Source organism: Hyperoodon ampullatus (assembly GCF_949752795.1).
Source record: "Hyperoodon ampullatus genome assembly, chromosome: 4".
In the NCBI taxonomy this organism is placed as follows: domain Eukaryota; kingdom Metazoa; phylum Chordata; class Mammalia; order Artiodactyla; family Ziphiidae; genus Hyperoodon; species Hyperoodon ampullatus.
In genome coordinates this window covers 44,548,969-44,568,672 of record NC_136917.1, presented here as the reverse complement: position 1 = coordinate 44,568,672, position 19,704 = coordinate 44,548,969, and the positions used below count along the sequence as shown (strand labels likewise).

The 19,704-nt window shown below is 48.5% G+C and overlaps 1 protein-coding gene across 1 annotated transcript in view; it reads left to right on the top strand.

Moving 5' to 3' along the window:
• Window positions 1-300: 300 nt before the first annotated feature.
• The window catches only part of GALNT10 (polypeptide N-acetylgalactosaminyltransferase 10), a gene marked incomplete at both ends in the record, with an annotated part of 210,169 nt that continues 190,765 nt past the window's right edge, over window positions 301-19,704 (top strand). Inside the window, one exon of the mRNA XM_079701909.1 lies at window positions 301-459. Coding sequence (XP_079558035.1) covers window positions 301-459 — 159 coding nt within the window. The remainder of the gene's footprint in view (window positions 460-19,704) is intronic.

The window sequence follows — 19,704 nt, the reverse complement described above, 5'->3', positions numbered from 1 at the left end:
CGGCTCGCGGCGTATGGCTCTCGGCAGCCGACCCCGAGGAGGCGGGGTGGGATGCGCGGCTCGGCAGGACTAGAGGGCGGCGGTGGTGGCGGCGACCGCCCCCCCTGCGGTGGCGGCGCGGTGGCGGAGTCCGGCTCCCCGGCCTGTGAGCGGCGGAAGTGCCGCGGAGTTGGAGCGGGGCCGGCGCCGCGGTCGCTTCTCTTCGCTGAGGTACTGCCGCCGCCGGGCGGACGGGCGGACGCGCGGAGCTGGGGGCGGCGCGGCGGGGCCGGCGGGGCGCGGCGGGGCTGACCGGCCCCGATGAGGCGGAAGGAGAAGCGGCTTCTGCAGGCGGTGGCGCTGGTGCTGGCGGCCCTGGTCTTTCTGCCCAACGTGGGGCTCTGGGCGCTGTACCGCGAGCGGCAGCCCGACGGCACACCCGGGGGATCCGGAGCAGCGGTGGCCCCGGCGGCCGGACAGGTGAGTCCCCCAGCTGCCATGCAGTTGGAAACACGCTCTTCCTGAATTCACATCTGGCCTTCGGTTCCTTCCTTCATTGGCCCCTGTCTGCCTCGTCAGAGTCAGGTCCAGAGACTCCTCGGTTCTTCCCATTGTTTTAGATGGGAAAACTGAGGCTCAGGGAAGGATAGAACTTGTCCTACGCTATTCAGAAACCGAACCAACTGATGCCCAGTGTGATGGTCTGTTTCTTACCATAGGTTACCATCCTCTTTTCTGTCCCTGTCTGGTGTCCCCTCACCTCTTCCAGCATCCCTCTCTTTTGGAGGATCCTACAGCCCTGTATCCCAGGATGACTTCTTCTTCTGGAGATGTTGGTCCTTCTGTTTGGTGTCCAGGTCTTTCCCGCTTTTCCCACCTACTGATCGCGATGTTTCCTACTCAGGTCAGCTCCTTTTCTTGTTTACCCATCTGCCCAAAGAGACACCTGGGCCTTCTTTCTCTCCACCCTCCTTCTTTCCCAGCCGTCTTTCTTTCCCAGATCCTGTGGATTCCTCGGAGGATGCAAGGATCACGCTCTCCTTGGAGCTTCAGGCCCTGAGGGATGGTGGTGGAGCTCCTGGTCTTTGAGGGGCCTGCTGCTTTTGACTTTCTGGGAATCCAGAAGTGGGGGCCGTGGTGGGAGAACCCTCAAATTCCCCAGAGGCTATTTGTGCCCAGTGCTCTGAGGATAGAACATCAGATGCTTCCCCTGTTCCTTCTCAGAGTACCCATGACCCCTTCTGAACTTGTCCAGGCTGATTAGCTGTTGTGTTTCTTGCAGCCAAGACTGAGATCTTAATTATTTTTGCCTCCTCTGAACTCACCTATGTACATTTCTGTGTGTGTGTGTGTGTGTGCGTGTGTGTTTGAGAGAGAGAGAGAGAGAGGGAGGGAGGAGTACATGTAGACTGATAGCAAAAGCTCTGTCACATCACTCCTACTGTCCTAGCTCCTAGGTGCCAGTGAGGCTATATATGCATGAACTGTTTCACACAGTGGGACATTTCAGGTTCTCTTGTGGGATTTGCTCGGTCCCATGGAAAGTGGGTAAGTTGTGCATCAGGGTTGAACTTGACAGATGGTCGGCCGGATAAGGGAAGAGGTTGACTTTGGATGGTTTTCCTTTCTCTTCCCAGGATCAGGCTGCTGTCTTGAGTACAGAGGGCTCTTTGCGACAGGGCTGACCAGTTTCAGGGCAGCCTGTCATTCTGGTAATTGTTGCAAACCATCCTGGAGGACCTGGTTAATCCTTTTGGTAGAAAGTAAGGCCCCAATTCCTTTCCTAAACCCCTGGTTCAAACCCTGACAGCTGTCTTCGACACCTCTCAAATTCTGTATCTATATGGGTTTTTCCTTCATGAAATCTGTTCCCACCCTGTACTAGCATCAGGGTCAGGAGTTCAGGGTTCTGTCCTCAGCTTTACTATTAACTTGCTGTGTGTGTCCTTGACCACCTCCCATCTCCTTCTCTGAGCCTCCCTTTCTCCATCTGTAAAATGTGGTTACTGGTCCAGCTCCAGCTTTCTGTGATACCGTCAGTGAACCAATGTGGAGGACAATGGCCACTTCTTTTTCCTTTCCTGAGGCAGGAGCCCCTTGTAGCATCCCTAGCTGTGAGGACTCCTTACTGGACACAGCCCCAGATCAAGGGGGCATTGTCCTGCCCAAGTGCAGACTCTCCTTTGGAATAGCTGTAGCCAGTTCTGAAAAAGCTCCTGACATTCTGCCTCTGCCTGGAGAAAGCCCTCATATTTCATTTGCTGTGGATGCCAGAGAAATCCTGATTTTCATTTCCTATAGACCCAGATGTGTAGAGAGAAGGTCAAGGTTAACTGCCAGTTTGGCCTGAGCTTTCAAAGTAAATTAGTCACTTGCACAAGAGGGGATTGATGGAGTAAGGCAGCCTTTTGGGCAGAGAGAGAGGGAGCAACAGCTGGGCGCTGCTCGGAGCCCTTAACTGAAATGGACAGAGAGGCTCATCTGGGAAGGTCTAGTTCTTGTTCATTTCTTTTTCTCTGGAATATCATGAAGGGGAAGAGGAGAAAGAAGTGGTAAAAGGGTTTGGTGGTGGTGGTAGGGGGTGCCAACTGATGATCCTTGCTTTAAAGAAAATATCTTAGCCTCCTGGGAGCAGTAGAATGGAGCTGTTTCCCCAACCATCAGCTCTTCTAGGTGCCATAGGATTCAGCATTCATCTGCTGCCTTTCAGGAACACCCTGCCAAATTTCCACACAGCCCCTTTTTGTTTCACTTTCCTGCAGATGCACAGCACTAGGCTTGGCCTCGAGTCCTTTTGAATGTCAGCTGGCCTCAAGGGAGGAGGCTGACTTCTCAGAGTGCTGGTGTTCCATCCCTCATCCCAGAGCGCTGGAACGTGCACGTACCACATCAGGCTGCTATCTGGGGAATCTGGCATCTCAAGCACACAGAGCTTCTTTGACAGGGCTGACCAGTTCTGAGCTCAGCTTGTCACTCCTGTAATTGTCGAGAATTATCCCAGAGCACCTCATTGATCTTTCGAGTAGAAATAACTGCAGAGGCTCTGGAGGGAAGTCAGACAACAGGATTTTATCCAAATGAAAACTATATTCCTTGTGGATTTGAGAGAAGTTTCCTTGATGGTAACATACTCACTGTTTTTAGTCCTTTAACTCCTTGATTTCTCCACTGGATTAAAGAATACAGGATTTTAAATTCAGAGGGTTTATCATCTGCTAGAACGTAAGTCTGTGTAACTTATGCTAGCTTATGCTTAGTGTCCTACTGGAGCTGGGTAGGGAAGCTGATTTGTAAAGGACACATAAAGCTTCAAGGATTTGAGCATTCATCTGGTTGGACAGCTGGCTTCTTGGAAAGTTGCAAAACCAAGCAAGAAAAGCCAGTCTTGAAGCCACCTTCATTTTAATTTGGGGGGTGCCTCTCATTTCTAGTCCCAATCTGCTTAACAGCTTGGTTTAATTCTCTGGTCTGTTTCAGATTCCAGGCTTGGGAACTGGCTATCAAAAACGTGTTAAAGAAATGTGATGCAGTGCCTTCCCATTTCCAAGCCATAATCTCTTGTGAAAATGACTTCATTGGGTAATAGCAAGCATGCAATAGAAATTGGTGGGATAATGGAATACCAACGACTTTAATTTTCAAATATCAAGAGTTTTTCTCATTGTTTCAGAGCTGAACTTTATTCTTAGAACATCCAGAAATCAATACTTCCCTCCCCCTGCCCCGTTTTTTTATTCTTCCTGGTGGCAGAGGCTGACCCATCAGAAAGTTGAGTACTACAGAAATGTAGCCATGGAATGATTTGTTTAATTTTCTACAGAGGGGTTGGGATACTTTAGATTGCTAATCACTTCTCTGTCTGCTTGCCCAACTGAAATCTGATGCCACTGGGGAAGGGTTGTTGATTTACCTGAGCAAATCTGACTTCCTGCATTCTTTTTTCATCCTAGGCTTGCAGTTTCCTAGGGAGCCCAACTGAGAAAGGTCTGGGAACAGAGGCCTGGGTTTTAGTTTATTACTCTCTTGCCCTGAACTCACTGTGTGACCTCAGGAAAGTGGTTTAACCCCTCTGGGCCTTAGATTCTCCACCTGTGAAGTGAGGGCTTAGGTTCAGAAGGTGAAAGGTAAATGTGTGTCAGAAGAGTGCGTCCGCTCCCCTGGCCAGGGCAGACATTGCTAATCAGTCACTTTCCCTCAAAGCCCAAACTTGGCCTCCGACTGTTTCTCAACACTGCTACTCAAGTGGAGTTAATGGCATGTTGAATCTTATTTGCAGTGTAGGGGATAGATACTTTGTTAGGACTTTCCCAACTCCAGCATCCTGGGGTTCTGTGAGTTTGGAAGCTTGTGTTGGAAAGGCCTGGATAGCAGAAGTGTGTTTAAACAGGCCTCCATATTTACCTTGTGATGAGACCACTACTTAGGGATATGTTTATACTCCAATGCCTTCTCTCAGGCTGTGTTCAGCCTTTAATCTGTTGGCTCCAGTGACATGATAACAAAGAATGGAATCAGGAATGTAAAAGCAACGGCCCATTTAAAGGATAACCATCTTGCTTGCTAATTGTACCTTGTCCGCAGTCAGCTCTTACACAGAGATGGCATCAGGATCTCATCACTAAAAGACACCCTGAGGCAAACTTGGCAGCCAGAAATGTGTCCCGTGGCAGCTAAATGCTCACAAGGTGTTTGCAGTGGGCTCTGTATTGTGCATATATCTGACTGTATGTCATGTATGTGTCAGAGCCAGCAAGGGAAGAGCTGATGCCCCCTTGCCCCCGATGCCCCCAGGAAGACTTAAATAATTTGATTCCTGCTTCTCAGAGAACCATTGTCCTCATGCCCAGGAAAGGAGGTAACCTATACATGCCTGATTTCCTGTGGCTAAGGAGTGCATCGTGGCCTCTCCTCCCGGAAATGTCTTAGAGTAGAAACCACATCCTCTTCTAGCACATAGCTTAAGCCTTGGCACTTGAAAGACAGTCAGAACGTGTTTGCTATAGGATCTATGCGTGTCAGAGCAGGAAGGGTGCTACAGAAGTTATCTCGTCCAAGCCCCTCATGTAGTAGATACGGAAACTGAGGCCCAGGAGAGGGGAAATCAGTTCTCTGAGGGAGGGAGGCAGACCAGAGCCCAGTTCTTCTCCAGGTTCTTGCTCTGTTTAACCATGCATGTTTTTTCCCTTCACATCCTAATATTTGATCCTTCTCTACGATTATATGCCTCATGAGCCAAGATTATCACTCCAAGTTTTGGAGGCCAGTACGTATTGAGACCGATTATCTGCTGGAACTTACCGGGCTTTTTTGCAGATCTATTTTTGTAAATTTTCTTTCCGAATTTTTACAGTTTTAAAGCAAGTGAAATGTATTAAATTTTAAGGTGGCAGTGGGATCCAGCAGGGCAATAGAGGAATTAAAAGGATGCATAGCATGTGGCACCATTACTGCTCCCCATGGCAGACAGAGCCAATCTTGAGTCTAAGAGCCACCTCAGATTCTCTCAGTTGCAGTTAACAGAAGGAATTAAGCCACGTAGGCTGAACTGAGTAAGGGAATATATTAACTCCTGTAACTGCAGTAGACTTCAGGTGTGGTATGATCTAGAGGTTCACATCGTAGACTGAGCCCCCAAGGTAGCAAGAAATGGTTGTAGCTCTTTCTCACCTCGTATCCACACCCAGATCCTACAGGAGAGAGTCTGCTTCTTCTGGTAGCTTCTTTATAAGGGAGTGGAAACTTGTTTCCTATAAACTCTAGCAAGACTCCTTAGGTGTTATTGGCCCAATTTGGATCTAACCATTCACACTTGTCAGGAGGATGAGCTATGCTGATTGACCTAACCCACCCTGCAGCTAGGGGTGAGGTCAGGCCACCCAAATCATAGGAAGAGCAGTTTCCAGGAGAAAAATCTGGATGCTGTCATGGGGAGGAGGGGAAATGAAATCTAGGGATGAAGCCAACAAATGTCCACTCCAGAATCCTGCTGACACAGTGTCCCGGGCAGTCACTGCTGGGCATCAGACCTGGGCCTTGAGATAAAACCTCTCTGCCATCTTGGACTCAGTTTTAGTTACTGAACCTGCAGTCTGGAGGTCCGTATTGTCATCCCAGCTCTGCCACCCCCTGGCTGAGATGATTCACTCTGTGGGCCTCAGTGTCCTCCTGGGGAAAGCCCGGGCGCAAATGCTTCCAGCACAGGGTAAGTGGAGGGTTAAGATAAGGAGCAGTTAAAAGCTGCTTTTATTTAATCTTATGAGTCCTGCTGCTGCCTTCCTTTCCCCTCACCGGTGTTCTGAGAGCTGTCCCTCTCCCCCGCTCCCACACCCCCCATTCAAAGGCAGTTCATTGAAAATTTGTCTCAAGCTGAAAAAGAACTTCTGTCTCTTCAGCTTCGACTTTTTTTCTGCCTGGCCCTTCTTAGCTGGAGGAGGCGGAGTGTTCATACTTTGGAAGCTAAACAATTCCACTTGCTGTGGTGGGTGGGTGTGTATTTATGAGTGTGTAGCTTTCTCTCCATGTGTCTCTCTCCTCTCTCTTATCTTTGGATGGTTCCTGTTTGCTGCCCTCTGCTGAGTATAGATAGGAGAGGGAAGGGGAAAAGCAGGCTCATTTCTTCCTTCTCTTTGGTTTTGAGAGAATTCTGAGCTTCAGATGCTGAATGGTCTTCAGATTTCCTAGGTGATAAAAGCCACAGTATGAAATGACACTAACAAGAAAGATGATGATGTAGATGATAAGATGGTAACGTCAGTAATAATTAATAGCAGCTACCATTTATTTAGCACTTATTCTGCTAGGCATTGGAGTCATAAGCCCTTTACCTGTATGTCTTGTTAAATACTCACAATTATAGACAGGTGGGAGCCAGTGAGGGAGTGGAGGCTCACAGAGGTACAGGTATTTGCCCAAGGATGGCCCAAGGATGCACAGCGTGTGGTTGTGGAGCTGGTGTTTGAGCCTGTGAGTCTCTGACCCAGCGCTGAGGCAGGAGAAAGACCCTGCTTTCCACACCGTCCCTCCACCCCTCCTGTGAGGCTGCCATGGGAGCCCAGATGTCTGCACAGAGGGGAGTGACCATTGCTCTAAGACTGAACTTCCTCGGTGAGCCCACAAGGTCATTTGGTGACCTTGAAGAGGAGCCTTCGCCCCACCCCTGCCAAAGCCCCATTGGCATAACGGCTCCCCAGTCTCACTAGATTGAGACACTGTGGAGCAACGTGTAGGGCTTTGGCTTTGGAGCTACACTGCCTGGTTCAGATCTCTGGCCTTGGGCAAGTCACTTGACCTCTGTGCCTGGAATTCTTGGCCTGTAAAATGGGCATAATGTTAACTCTATGGGGGTGGGCATTCTGAGGGTTGGATGAGTCACTGTGGGTGAGACCCTGAGCACCAGGCCTGGTACAGAAAGCGCTCAGTGAGTGTGGCAGTGCCTGGCTTAGAGTAGGGATCCATTCTTCTTGGCCTCCCTGTGGCGGAGGTAGGGAGGGATGCTTATATTGTCTCTGTCTGGAAGGTGGAGGATAGGTGGTTGGCCTCATGGCACAGGCTGCTCTTTGTACCCCACTCCCTGACTCTTTGGAATCTGAATCAATCATTGGGGGTACCCACCTACTTCCTCCCCGAGGAGAGAACACAAATCCTCTGCATCCTTCTAGGCAATATTCTTTGCCGCTTCCAGGAAGTATTCTTTGGTCACTCTAGCCCCCAGGGGTCTCTCACCCTGCTTTAGTTCCCCTGAGCCCCCGGCTTTCTCTGCCCATTTAGACTAGAGGCCTTTCCAGGAAGGCATGGTCCTGTCTTTCTTTCTGCTTCTCCCTCCCTGCCCCTGTCTGTGTGTTCTGTGAGCCTCTGGACCTCCACACGTGTTGCTCCCTCGCCTCTGACACCCTTCTTCCCTGCCATCTTGCCCCTAAACCTGACTCACCCCTGCTGGGGCAGCCTGGGCTAGCGGTCTCTCCTCAGGGGTCCAGAGCCCCTTATGAAAACATGCAGTGTAGTCATGTTTTTTGATCTGTCCAGCCTGTCTGCTCCTGAAGGAACCTCCATCCCAGTCACCCTCTCTTGATTGCCCAAAGTATTTGCTGAGGGACTGAAGGAGCAGGTGAGTGAGTGAATGATGTGTGGGTGCTCGGTGACTGCTGGCCGAGTGCAGGAAGCCTGGCCTCAGGAAATGGTTCTTCTGGAACTGCAGGGCGCTTTGGCGTCCCTGAGGAGCCTGGTAACAGTGGAGGCTCCAGGACCCGTGCCCAAGGAGCCTGCTTGGGCCAGTCTGGGGTGGGCCAAGGAGCCATGTATTCAACAGATCCTACTGAGAATCCAGCAGGGAAATCTCTCCTCTCTGCCCATGTCCCCAGCTTGTCAGCACCCCCAGGAGGCAAACCTTGCCTTCCTCCCCAGGTGCTTACTCCTTTCCCCCCAGGAGCACTTCGAACATCTATTCCTGGGGAGTGTGTTTAGCTGCAGCTTCCCCAAGTTGCCAACCAGCTCTCCCCAGGGGACTCTGGTGCCTGTTAATAGTGGCACCGTGTCAAATGCAAACAGCTCAGAGTCTGGGATTGGCATCTGGGATGGGCCGTGCATTTTGCAGATCCCTCTGCAGTGGGCCACAGGGACTGTCTGGGGCCCTAAAGGTTTGCTTTCCGCTGGTGCCTGTGATCTGTTGCCTTTCTCAGATGGGTCCTCTGCCTTCCTGCTGTGGGGGCAAAGGTGAGATGCTCACAGAGGGGGCAGGTATTGAACTCAGGGTCTTCCCAGGAAGGGTCACATTATGGAGACCCTAGGGGCCTATCCTTTGAGTTGGAGAGAGTGTGTGATTGGGAACTGAATCCCTGATTCCCAGGCCCAGCTCTGCCTTCTCCTAAAATGAGCACAATCAGCATTCCTTCGTCTTGTCGTGGTGATGATTAAATTACATTAAAGGTAAGAAAATGAGCAGAGAGGTTCCATGACGTATCCAGGGCCACACAGCTGGGAAGTGATGGAAATAGGGTTCCAGCCCAGGTGTCTCCCTCGAGCAGAGCAGAGCTCACAGCCCAAGGCTTCCTCCTGCTGCCTTGCCATCCTCTGACCTTGGGTGAGTCCACCCTCTTCCCCAGACGGACGTGGGAGGTTATCACTGAGAGCCCCACGAGCCTGGTTCTTGGATCCATTGTGTTGGCTCTGGAATGCTCTTCTGCGAGCCGAATGCCTCAATGCAGTATTGCAGCAGGTCCCACAGGCCGCCTGGGAGCCTCAGTCCTGGGCAGCTTCCCAGTTAACTGGGGTTGTATGTTTGGGCTGGTCTTGCCTGTTACAAATGTCAGCCTCCTGGAAGAGGGAGAGGCCAGGGCTGCTGAGCAGAGGGGGCTGGCAGGGCTTTGGAGGAAGGTGGTTTCATAAAGGGAAACAGGTTGGAAACATCTTGGCGGGGGAGTGTGTGAAAATTACTTCCTGCTGCTAAAGCACATTGTATGTGCTCAACTGAAAACTGTTATTTTTGCATGCCTCCTCCTGAGTATTGATCAGTCGGCTGCTGACAGTTAAAATGCATACCTGTGTGCAGGCATCTGTGAAATAACCAGTTTCTAAATTCAGCACCTAACTTTACTGAAACATTAGTGACTGTTTTTGGGGCACCAGGGGCTATAGTTTGAATTCCTGGTTGTTTTATTGGTAATAAACCTTAATGGCTGTCTCCTTCATATAACTTCTTTTATTACTTTATTTGACGTTTGTATTACTTTAAAAAAAAACAACAACCTTATATGGTATTTTATTGGAGGTTGCAAACTGGTGGCCTGTGGGCCACATGTAGCCCAGAGACATGTTTTGTGTGGTTCATCCAGTGCTGACCCATAAATGGTTGGATGTCTTTATTTTTAAATGTTAGTAAGTTGTTGTCAGTACCCAAACATTGGAATATCTCACATTTTAAAAAATTATCTTTTCTGGCTTTTGGGGGAAAATGGAAAGGTCTAGCAGCTGGGGCCAGGTTACAGCATCACAAAAAAGTGGCTGGATCTTGCAGCTGCCCCATCTAGACAGGCTCCGGCTCTTGAATCGGCCGTGGCCCCCCGCCACACTTTGTGATCTCAAACCTGGGTTCCTCACCCTTTCCTGTAACTGTGCTGGCCTCTGGAGACATTTGAGTTTGGGAGCCCTGCTTTATAACCTGTGTCCAGTTTGTCACTTGACAGATGAGCCAACCGAGGTTCAAAGAGCATAAGTGACAGGACAAGTTACAGAGCCAGTAAGCTGAGGCTGGTTCTTCTGACTGTAAGCCTAATGCACTTTCCAGGGGGGAAAAAGGTGGTTACTTGGAAATGTAAAATATAAGCCTTAGGCTCTTGAACAGACTCACTTAAGTTTATATCTGGATGATTCCGGCTCTATGTGAGACTAGGAACCATTTGCCTTGCCTCTCTGTGTCTCTAGGGATTCTGAATCTGAGGTCCACCCTGTCTAATATAGTTTGTTCCAGCTGTGTCAGGGGCGTGTAGGTTCATTAGCAACGACGTAAGCACAGAGTCCACTTTGTTTTCTGCCTGTGCTCCTTGGCATGTCGGGGAGCCCCAGTATGTACACTCCTGTTATAGGGGGAGTGTTAGGAGTCTGTGAAATGAGATGGAAGATGGCTTTCCCAGCAGAAACGGCACATGCCTTTTGTTGGGGGGGGCCCTCAAAGGCATCCGGAGGGCATTTCTGGGAAAGAGCCTCTGTGAAGGCAGTTCAGCTGCATGTAGCCACCCAGGTCTCTGAGGACAGGGCCCTTTGCCAGGGCAGGAGTGGCTGCAGCTCCATCCCCCTCCCTACTGGAACCTTCCCTTAGAGGTTCCAGGTGGCTGCTGGTGCGGCAGTGGGGTGTGGGAGGACAGGGCACAGTTGGCGTGGTGGCCAGTCCTGGGCTGAGACTTCCGTCACTGTTTCCGCCCTGGCACCACAGAGGTACCAATAACCCGCATTAATCCTTGCACTCTTGCTGCCTGCCGTGCCTGGGGCCCACCTCATTTCTCCACTGTTATAAGTGCCCTTACTGTGGTCATTTTGCAGATGGGAAAACGGGGGCTCAGGAAGCGTTAAGTAACCTCTCGGGCCTGCAGAGCAAACAAGTGAGTGGTGAGACTCAGACTCAGATTTCTGACTCTCAAACTTTGCTTAACTGCCTCTTCACTACCACGTTTTACCTCTCTTGGCCTCCATTTCCTCATCTGTAAAGTGGGGATAATACCTTCCTGGCATGTGAGCAGAGTACAAGTAAAAGGGCCTCGTCAGCTTTGAGACCTGAACCTCTTCCTGCGCCCCTCACTTTGGGCAGTTGCCAGATCTTGCTATCTGGTGTGTTCACTTTCCCACTGGGGTCTCCCCGCGGGGTCCTCCCTGTGCGTCTGGGGTGTGCCTCTCCGGGCCTCCCTCCCCAGCCTGGATCCTGGCTGGGCCGCTGCTCTTCCCCTCCCCTGGCAGTGGGAGAGGCAGCCAAGAGCCCTGCCAGGGAACAATGGGGCACATTAAGAAGGCTGCCAGGTGCCAAGCCAGAGGTATTAAAGGGACATTTGATTAGTTTTAACTAACTGTCAGGGTTTTGCTCTCTCTGTTTTTCCTCTGTAGCAGTTAAGGAGGCAAAAAGCCCTGCTGTGGATTTCCTCCCTCCGTGGTTTGTGTGGGCTCTCTTTGGCTTCGGGTGTGAGTTCGCCTCTTTCATCCCTTCTGATTCTCAGCCCTCTCTTTTCTCTGTGTATGTCTCTCTCTCTCCCTCCACCCCCACTCCTCCCTAGGTGTCTCCCCTCTGCTGTGTGTGTCTCTCTGAGCAAATATGTTGAGATATGAGACTGAAGAGGCCATCCGCCTACCACTGTGGAATCCACAATTCCGAGGGACTGTCTTTCATCTTGCCCTGTCTCCCACAACTGCATCCCTGCCAAATGGTCAGCCATCGTTGGCTTGAACACCTCCAGTGATGGGGAACTCACTTCCTTTAGCTGAGCAGAGTCCTAGGTAATATGCTGTGGCTCAGTGTGGCCTAAAGGATTTCTTGAGAGTCCACTATTCATCTTTGCAGGCTCCTCTCAAGTCTTTCCCTTCCCAGAAAGTCTTCTTTGACCTTCCTGTTAGAACTAATCTCTGTCTCTCAGAAATGCTTATAGAATTTAATCTGTACAGCTTCAGTGGCACGAATGTTGTAGTGCTATGTTTTGCCATTTCTCTAGGCAGAGGGAAGTTATATTGAAGGAGCTTTCCTAGCAGGACAGCTGAGAGGGCTTCCAGCTGGAGAGAAGGGGTCCCAGAGAGCTGCCATTTGGGCCTAGGCTTCCTCCTGTCGCTAGAAATTCCACCCCCAAACGTGGCCAGTGTATTTTATGTATTCTTGTAGCCCAGAGACTATTTTAGGCTTTGCAGGCCATATGATCTCCGCTGCAGCTCCCCAGCCCTGTCATTGTAGTGTGAAAACAGCGGAGACAATACGTAAATGAATGGGCATGCCCTGTGCCAGTAAAACTTTATGTGCAGAATCAGGCAGCAGACTGGTTGGCAGGCCCTGGTTTGCTGACCCTGTGTTCTGGTGTTTTCCTGGTGGAGGAAATGCCTTCACTTGCTGTGTGACCTTGGGCGGGTCTTTCTCCAAGGACCACATCTCCCATGGATGAATGGACTGCTGTGGGTTGAATCGTGTCCCCCCCGAAAAGCTACGTTGAAATTCTAATGCCAGGCCCTCAGAATGTGACCATACTTGGTCGTTGCCGATGTATTTGGTTAAGATGAGGACGTGCTAGAGTAGCATATGGTCTTGTGTGACTTAATCGTGTGTGACTGCCTGGTGTCTTTATAAGAGGAGGGACACAGTGAAGGAAGGCGGCCCTGTGAAGTCTGAGGCAGAGATGGGAGCTGTGCTGTGTAAACCAGGAGGCCTGGGGCGACCAGCAGCTGGAAGAGGCAAAGGCGCATCCTCCCCCAGAGGCTTTGGAGGGAGCCTGGCCTTGCCAACACCTCACTTCTGAACTTGTAGCCTCCAGAACTGTGAGACAGTAAATTTCTTTTTTTAAGCCACGTAGTTTGTGGTAATTTTTTCTGGCAGCCCTAGGAAATGAATGCATGGACCATTTTCTCGTCAGATTGTTTTATGTGTGCTCATGAGTATGTTTATGTGTTGTGTTTGTGTGGAGATGGACAAAACACTGTTGGCAAAGGCAGGGATAATTGTCTTAATCTCTTCCAGCTACTTCAGTTCCTTTTTAATTCATGGGAAAAATCCTCACTTCCTGTGGAGGATTAGCTTATTACCCTGCACATATGTATTCTTTAGCTAAAGCCATTCTCCTTGTTAAGAGATCAACCTCTTTCAAATTTTTTTTTTAACACTTAGCTATTAGCCTTGAATACCAATGAGTAAACACATGTTACATTCTGCCTTTTACTTAACTGCATTGTCTCTTTTTTTTTTTGAGTTCCCACTACAGTGGTTTCAACAGTTTGTTTTTGTTCTGGGTCCCACCTCAGTTGATTTGGGGCGGGGGTCATTACTATGTGATAGTACAGAAAACAGCCCCTGCCTTCAGAGAGCTCCTAGTCTACAGGGTACATAGTCAAGTTCACAGTGATGTGGCGCACAGGCAGAGCAGCCTAAATACTGAGGGAGGGGTCAGCCAGGCGATGCCAGGAGGAAGAGGTCAGGAAGGACTTCTGAAAGGCAGTGACTTATAAGATGGCCCTGAGGAAGGTTAGGAATTTAGCAAAGCACCCATACTGGGATCGGGGTCTCTCAGGTGGCAGAGTCACTGCACCTTTGGATGCCCTTTAGAGAATCACTGCAGGGAGTGAGGGCTGTGTCACGGGGGCTCTGAATGGGACTCTGGGAGGCTAGTCCTCAGGACACAGGGAAGCCAGGGATAGAGTTTGCACAGATGATGGCCTGATCCGAGATGTGCCTCAGAAAGGTGGAAGTGGCAACGCAGGAGGCACCGGAGGCCAGGGCAGCAGGTTGGAGGCTATGGAAGTGGAGGGAGAATGAATCCGTTCGTCCGTACACTGCACCCTGCTGTAGAATGAATCCATTCGTCTGTACACTGCACCGTGCTGTGGACCAGATGCCGTGCCAGGTAGTGAGGCCACCAAGCTGTGTGACTCTCAGCCACTGAGCTTCAGACACTCATGATGGTAACTCCTCTGCAGGCTGCTTTGGCCAGACATGGTTTTAAGCACCTTACATACATTATTGTTCTTAATCTTCATAGCAATCCAATGGCAAACACGCTATAAATATCCCCATTTTATAGATGAGGGCACTCAGCACCAAGGAAATGAAATATTGCACCCCAGGTCACACAGCTGGTCACTGATGGAGCTGTGGTTGGCCTGCAGGGTCCTGAGCTTTCACCACCACACTTGGCTCCATGCGCCAGCCGAGTCACTTGGGATCCAGTGGGATCTCCCTCTGGTGGCCGCAGGTATGGGGTTATACGTGAGCACAGTTAGCCCAGTTAGCCCAGATGGATGGAGGGGGGGGGCAGTGGGAGCAGAGAAGGCTTCCAGAAGGAGGAACTCCTGACCTAAGTCTTTGAAGGCAGGGGCAGGGCTGGGGAGGGGTGGGGAGCATAGGGATTCCCAGCAGAGGGGAAACACAGTCAAAAGCCCAGTGTGGGGAAAACCGTGCGGCGTGTGCAGGGTCTCCCAGGTTCAGTGTTGCTGGCCCCTAAGGAGTAGAGCCTGGAGTGGGCCTGGGAGAGGCTGGGGTGTTGGTGAGGCCAGGTCCATGGGCTGGACTCCACATGGCGGTTCCCAGAGACGTGAAGGATGTCGGGCAGAGAAATCATGTGATCAGACTTGCTCTCTGACGAGTCTGGAGGTCTAGAGTTGAAAAAGACCTAAGAAGTCATTTTGTCAACTGCTGTCAGATGTCTGCACGTGAGGCCAGGCGGGACAGAGGAGCTCCCAGGACAGCACTTGCGGGGCCCGAGCGCTCCAAGCGCGGGATGAGACCCAGAAGGCTCAACCTGTGGTTCAGCTGGCTTTGGGGCCTATAGTTCTATTTCGTTCAACATATCATTGATCCAGCAGACTTTGACTGAATCCTGAATGTGCCCAGGAAGGCTCTCTGCTAAGCACTTGACATTCCAGGAGGAAAGGACATGGTCTCTGCTCTTGTGCCCTTAAGGACCTGCTGGACCTCTAGGCACACAGTTCCAGGGCAGGGTTGTGAGCAGTTGGTGGAGTGGGCACGGGGCCCGGAAGGCATGATAGAGGATGCACAGTAGCCTTGGAGCTGATCTCTGTGCTGCCCCCTCTCGCCTCGCTCCCTCCCCACCTCAACCACAGGCTTATAAGGCCACAGGTTTGCCTGGGTTTGAATCCCAGTTCTGCTGTTTACTAGCTGTGAGACTTTGGGAAAGTTATGGAATCTGTTTCCTCTGTTAAAATTTTAATTTAAATCAGGATTAAATTAGTTCACAAACACAAAGCACTTGGAATAGTGCCTGGCATATAAAAAGTGGTACATAGATGCTGTTATTATGTCAGATCCAGAATCCCCTAGCCTAACCCCTCTGTATGAGGCATATTTTAGGATTCACAATTATGTTAGTCAGGGTTCTATCAGGAGAGAGAAACCACCCAGTAATCTGGACATGGAACTTTGAGTATAAAGAACTATTAACTGTGACAGGAGATTGGAGTAATGAAGGATTGGCTATTACGAAGTGAAGAGAGCTCTAAATATGTTCTAAAGAATGTGGGAATAGCAGATACAGGAGCAGCCACTAGCCCTCGGGCAGAGATCGAACAGCAAGAAGCACACCCCCGACTCCCGTTGAGATAGAATTCCTAAGGAAGATCTCCCTCCTGGGCCGAGATAGAGCTCTTAAGGAAGAGGGCTGAGATCTTGACTTTGTTGGGGAGGGAACAGCTGTGCTTACTGAATGGCAGAGAAGTAGCTCTGGTGCCACCCCAGTGAAGTGTGCTGGAGAAAGCTGTTTGTGGTGGGGTAAGCCGTTCTTGGTGAGGTGTCTCATGGAACACATTTAGCTACCAGACCGCCCAAGGGAGTAGGTGTTAGGGGGAAGCTGCCAGCAGCTGGATGCTGCTGGTCACTGAAGCTGGACGATGGAGAAGGTGTGCTTGCTACAGGAGCCTGGACCGGAGAAGTCGTCCATGCTGCCTGCCTGGCAAATACACCAAAACCAGGATGAAAAACAAAGAAACAGAAAACCCTTCCTTCTGCAGTGTCTGTCTAGCATCTGCTGATCACTGTTAATATCACGTTATCTGGCAAGGGAAAAATGTTTAAAGGGCCCAGATCCATTTTCACACAGCTGTCAAAGAAGGTGAATTTGAAGTTGAGAGGCAACAAGTTGTCAAGTGGCATAAGAATCTTTCTGAATTAGGAAAGTTAATACAGTGTACACACTGAATTATGTAATAGCCCCAGCAGGGTCTATGGTTGCCCCCTATAATCATAACACATTTTTTTCCCTGTGGCAAAAATGTGAGAATATTCACACTAAGTGAATAAATAAAGACTATAAGTAGCCTCATGTCTGATCAGGTCAGGTTTTGTCATTAAACGAGTTCTAAAAAAAGCTTTTGGATTCTGAAATCAAGGCTAAGGGATTGTTGACCCATATTATTTTCACTACCTTTCTCCAAGCAGCAGCCAGAGTGGTCTTTTGGAAATATGAATCGTGCCACTGGCTCTCCTGGGGACCCATCAGTAGCTTCCTGTTGTTCTGAGATACAGACTAAACTCCACTCCAGGTCCCTCCCCACATTGCCTTCCCCCTCTGCCCTCCATTCTACTGACCTTCAACAAGCTGTGCATTCTCCTGCACAGAGTCTTTCTCATCGCGTGGGCGCTCTGCCAATTACCCTACCACACACACACCCCATGCCTGCATGCGTGCAAATGGCTTGGTTAATGCTGCCCCACCCTTTAGATCTCGGCTCAGGTGTCCCAACCTCAGGGGAGCTTTCTAATCCAACACCCCCAGCACCACATGCACACCCGCCAACCCTCACCCCAGTCGAGGCTTTTTTACTTTAAAGCACGTGTCTTAGTTTGTGATTATACAGACTTAACTGTTAGTGTGATTATTTGATTAATATGTCTCCCTACTAAACTATTCCATAAGCGCCAGGAGGACAGTGGCTGTGTCTGTTTTCCCCCTCATTATTTTATCCCCTGTGCTTTACCCAGTGCCTGGCATATGACATATTTGATCAGTGAGAAAATGAATGAACAACCTTGGATTGGATCCTGAACCAAAAAAAAAAAATTAGCATGAAGGACATTACATCAGATCAATTGGCAAAATTTGGATATTGACTGTAGATTAGATAATAGTGTTGTTTCAGTGTTAAACTTCCTGATTTTGATGTCCTTAGTCACAGGAAATACACACCAAAGAATTTAGGACTCGAGGATTATTAAGTCTTCAACTTTCTCTCAAATGTTTCAGAAAAAAATTATAGATACAGGTAGATGGCAGAGAGGGGGAAAGAAAGATAACAGGAAGGTGGAAAATGGTGACAGCAAACATGGTTGAAAGATTCACTGTGCTTTTCTTGCATCTTCTCCGTAAGTTTGAAACTATTTCACAACAAAACATTTTTTAAAATTTGGTGAATACAATGGACAGATCATCCAAAATGAAAATAAATAAGGAAACACAAGCTTTAAATGTTACATTAAACAAGATGGACTTAATTGATATTTATAGGACATTCCATGCAAAAACAGCAGATTACACTTTCTTCTCAAGTGCTCATGGAACATACTCCAGGATAGACCATATCTTGGGTCACAAATCAAGCCTTGGTAAATTTAAGAGAATTAAAGTCATATCAAGTATCTTTTCCGACCACAATGCTATGAGACTAGATATCAATTACAGGAAAAAATCTCTAGAAAATACAAACACATGGAGGCTAAACAATACACTACTAAATAACCAAGAGATCACTGAAGAAATCAAAGAGGAAGTAAAAAAATACCTAGAAACAAATGACAATGAAAACACGACAACCCAAAACCTATGGGATGCATCAAAAGCAGTTGTAGGGGCTTCCCTGGTGGCGCAGTGGTTGAGAGTCCACCTGCCAATGCACGGGACACGGGTTCGTGCCCCGGTCCAGGAAGATACCACATGCCGTGGAGCGGCTGGGCCCGTGAGCCATAGCCGCTGAGCCTGCGCGTCTGGAGCCTGTGCTCTGCAACGGGAGAGGCCACAACAGTGAGAGGCCTGCGTACCGCAAAAAAAAAAAAAAAAAGCAGTTCTAAGAGGGAAGTTTATAGCAATACAGTCCTACCTCAAGAAACAAGAAACATCTCAAATAAATAACCTAACCTTACACCTAAAGCAATTAGAGAAGAACAAAAAAACTTCAAGGTTAGCAGAAGGAAAGAAATCATAAAGATCAAATCAGAAATAGATGAAAAAGAAATGAAGAAAATGATAGCAAAGATCAATAAAACTGAAAGCTGGTTCTTTGAGAAGATAAACAAAATTGATAAACCATTAGCCAGACTCATCAAGAAAAAAAGGGAGAAGACTCAAATCAACAGAATTAGAAATGAAAAAGGAAAAGTAACAACTGACACTGCAGAAATACAAAGGATCATGAGAGATTACTACAAGCAACTATATGCCAATAAAATGGACAACCTGGAAGAAATGGACAAATTCTTAGAAAAGCACAACCTTCCAAGACTGAACCAAGAAGAAATAGAAAATATAAACAGATGAATCACAAGCACTGAAATGGAAACAGTGAATAAAAAAACTTCCAACAAACAAAAGCCCAGGACCACATGGCTTCACAGGCGAAGTCTGTCAAACATTTAGAGAAGAACTAACACCTATCCTTCTCAAAGTCTTCCAAAATATAGCAGAGGGAGGAACACTCCCAGACTCATTCTACGAGGTGACCATCACCCTGATACCAAAACCAGACAAAGATGCCACAAAAATAGAAAACTATAGGCCAATATCACTGATGAACATAGATGCAAAAATCCTCAACAAAATAAGCAGACAGAATCCAACAGCCCATTAAAAGGATCATACATCATGATCAAGTGGGGTTTATCCCAGCAATACAAGGATTCTTCAATATATGCAAATCAGTCAATGTGGTACACCATATTAACAAATTGAAGGAGAAAAACCATATGATCATCTCAATAGATGCAGGAAAAGCTTTCGACAAAATTCAACACCCATTTATGATAAAAAACCTCCAGAAAGTAGGCATAGAGGGAACTTACCTCAACGTAATAAAGGCCATATATGACAAACCCATAACCAACATTGTTCTCAGTGGTGAAAAACTGAAACCATTTCCACTAAGATCAGGAATGAGACAAGGTTGCCCACTCTCACCACTATTATTCAACATAGTTTTGGAAGTTTTAGCCACAGCAATCAGAGAAGAAAAAGAAATAAAGGAATCCAAATTGGAAAAGAAGAAGTAAAACTGTCACTGTTTGCAGATGACATGATACTATACATAGAGAATCCTAAAGATGCCACCAGAAAACTACTAGAGCTAATCAATGAATTTGGTAAAGTAGCAGGATACAAAATTAATGCACATAAATCTCTTGCATTCCTATACACTAATGATGAAAAATCTGAACGAGAAATTAAAGAAACACTCCCGTTTACCATTGCAACAAAAAGAATAAAATACCTAGGCATAAACCTACCTAAGGAGACAAAAGACCTGTATGCAGAAAACTATAAGACACTGATGAAAGAA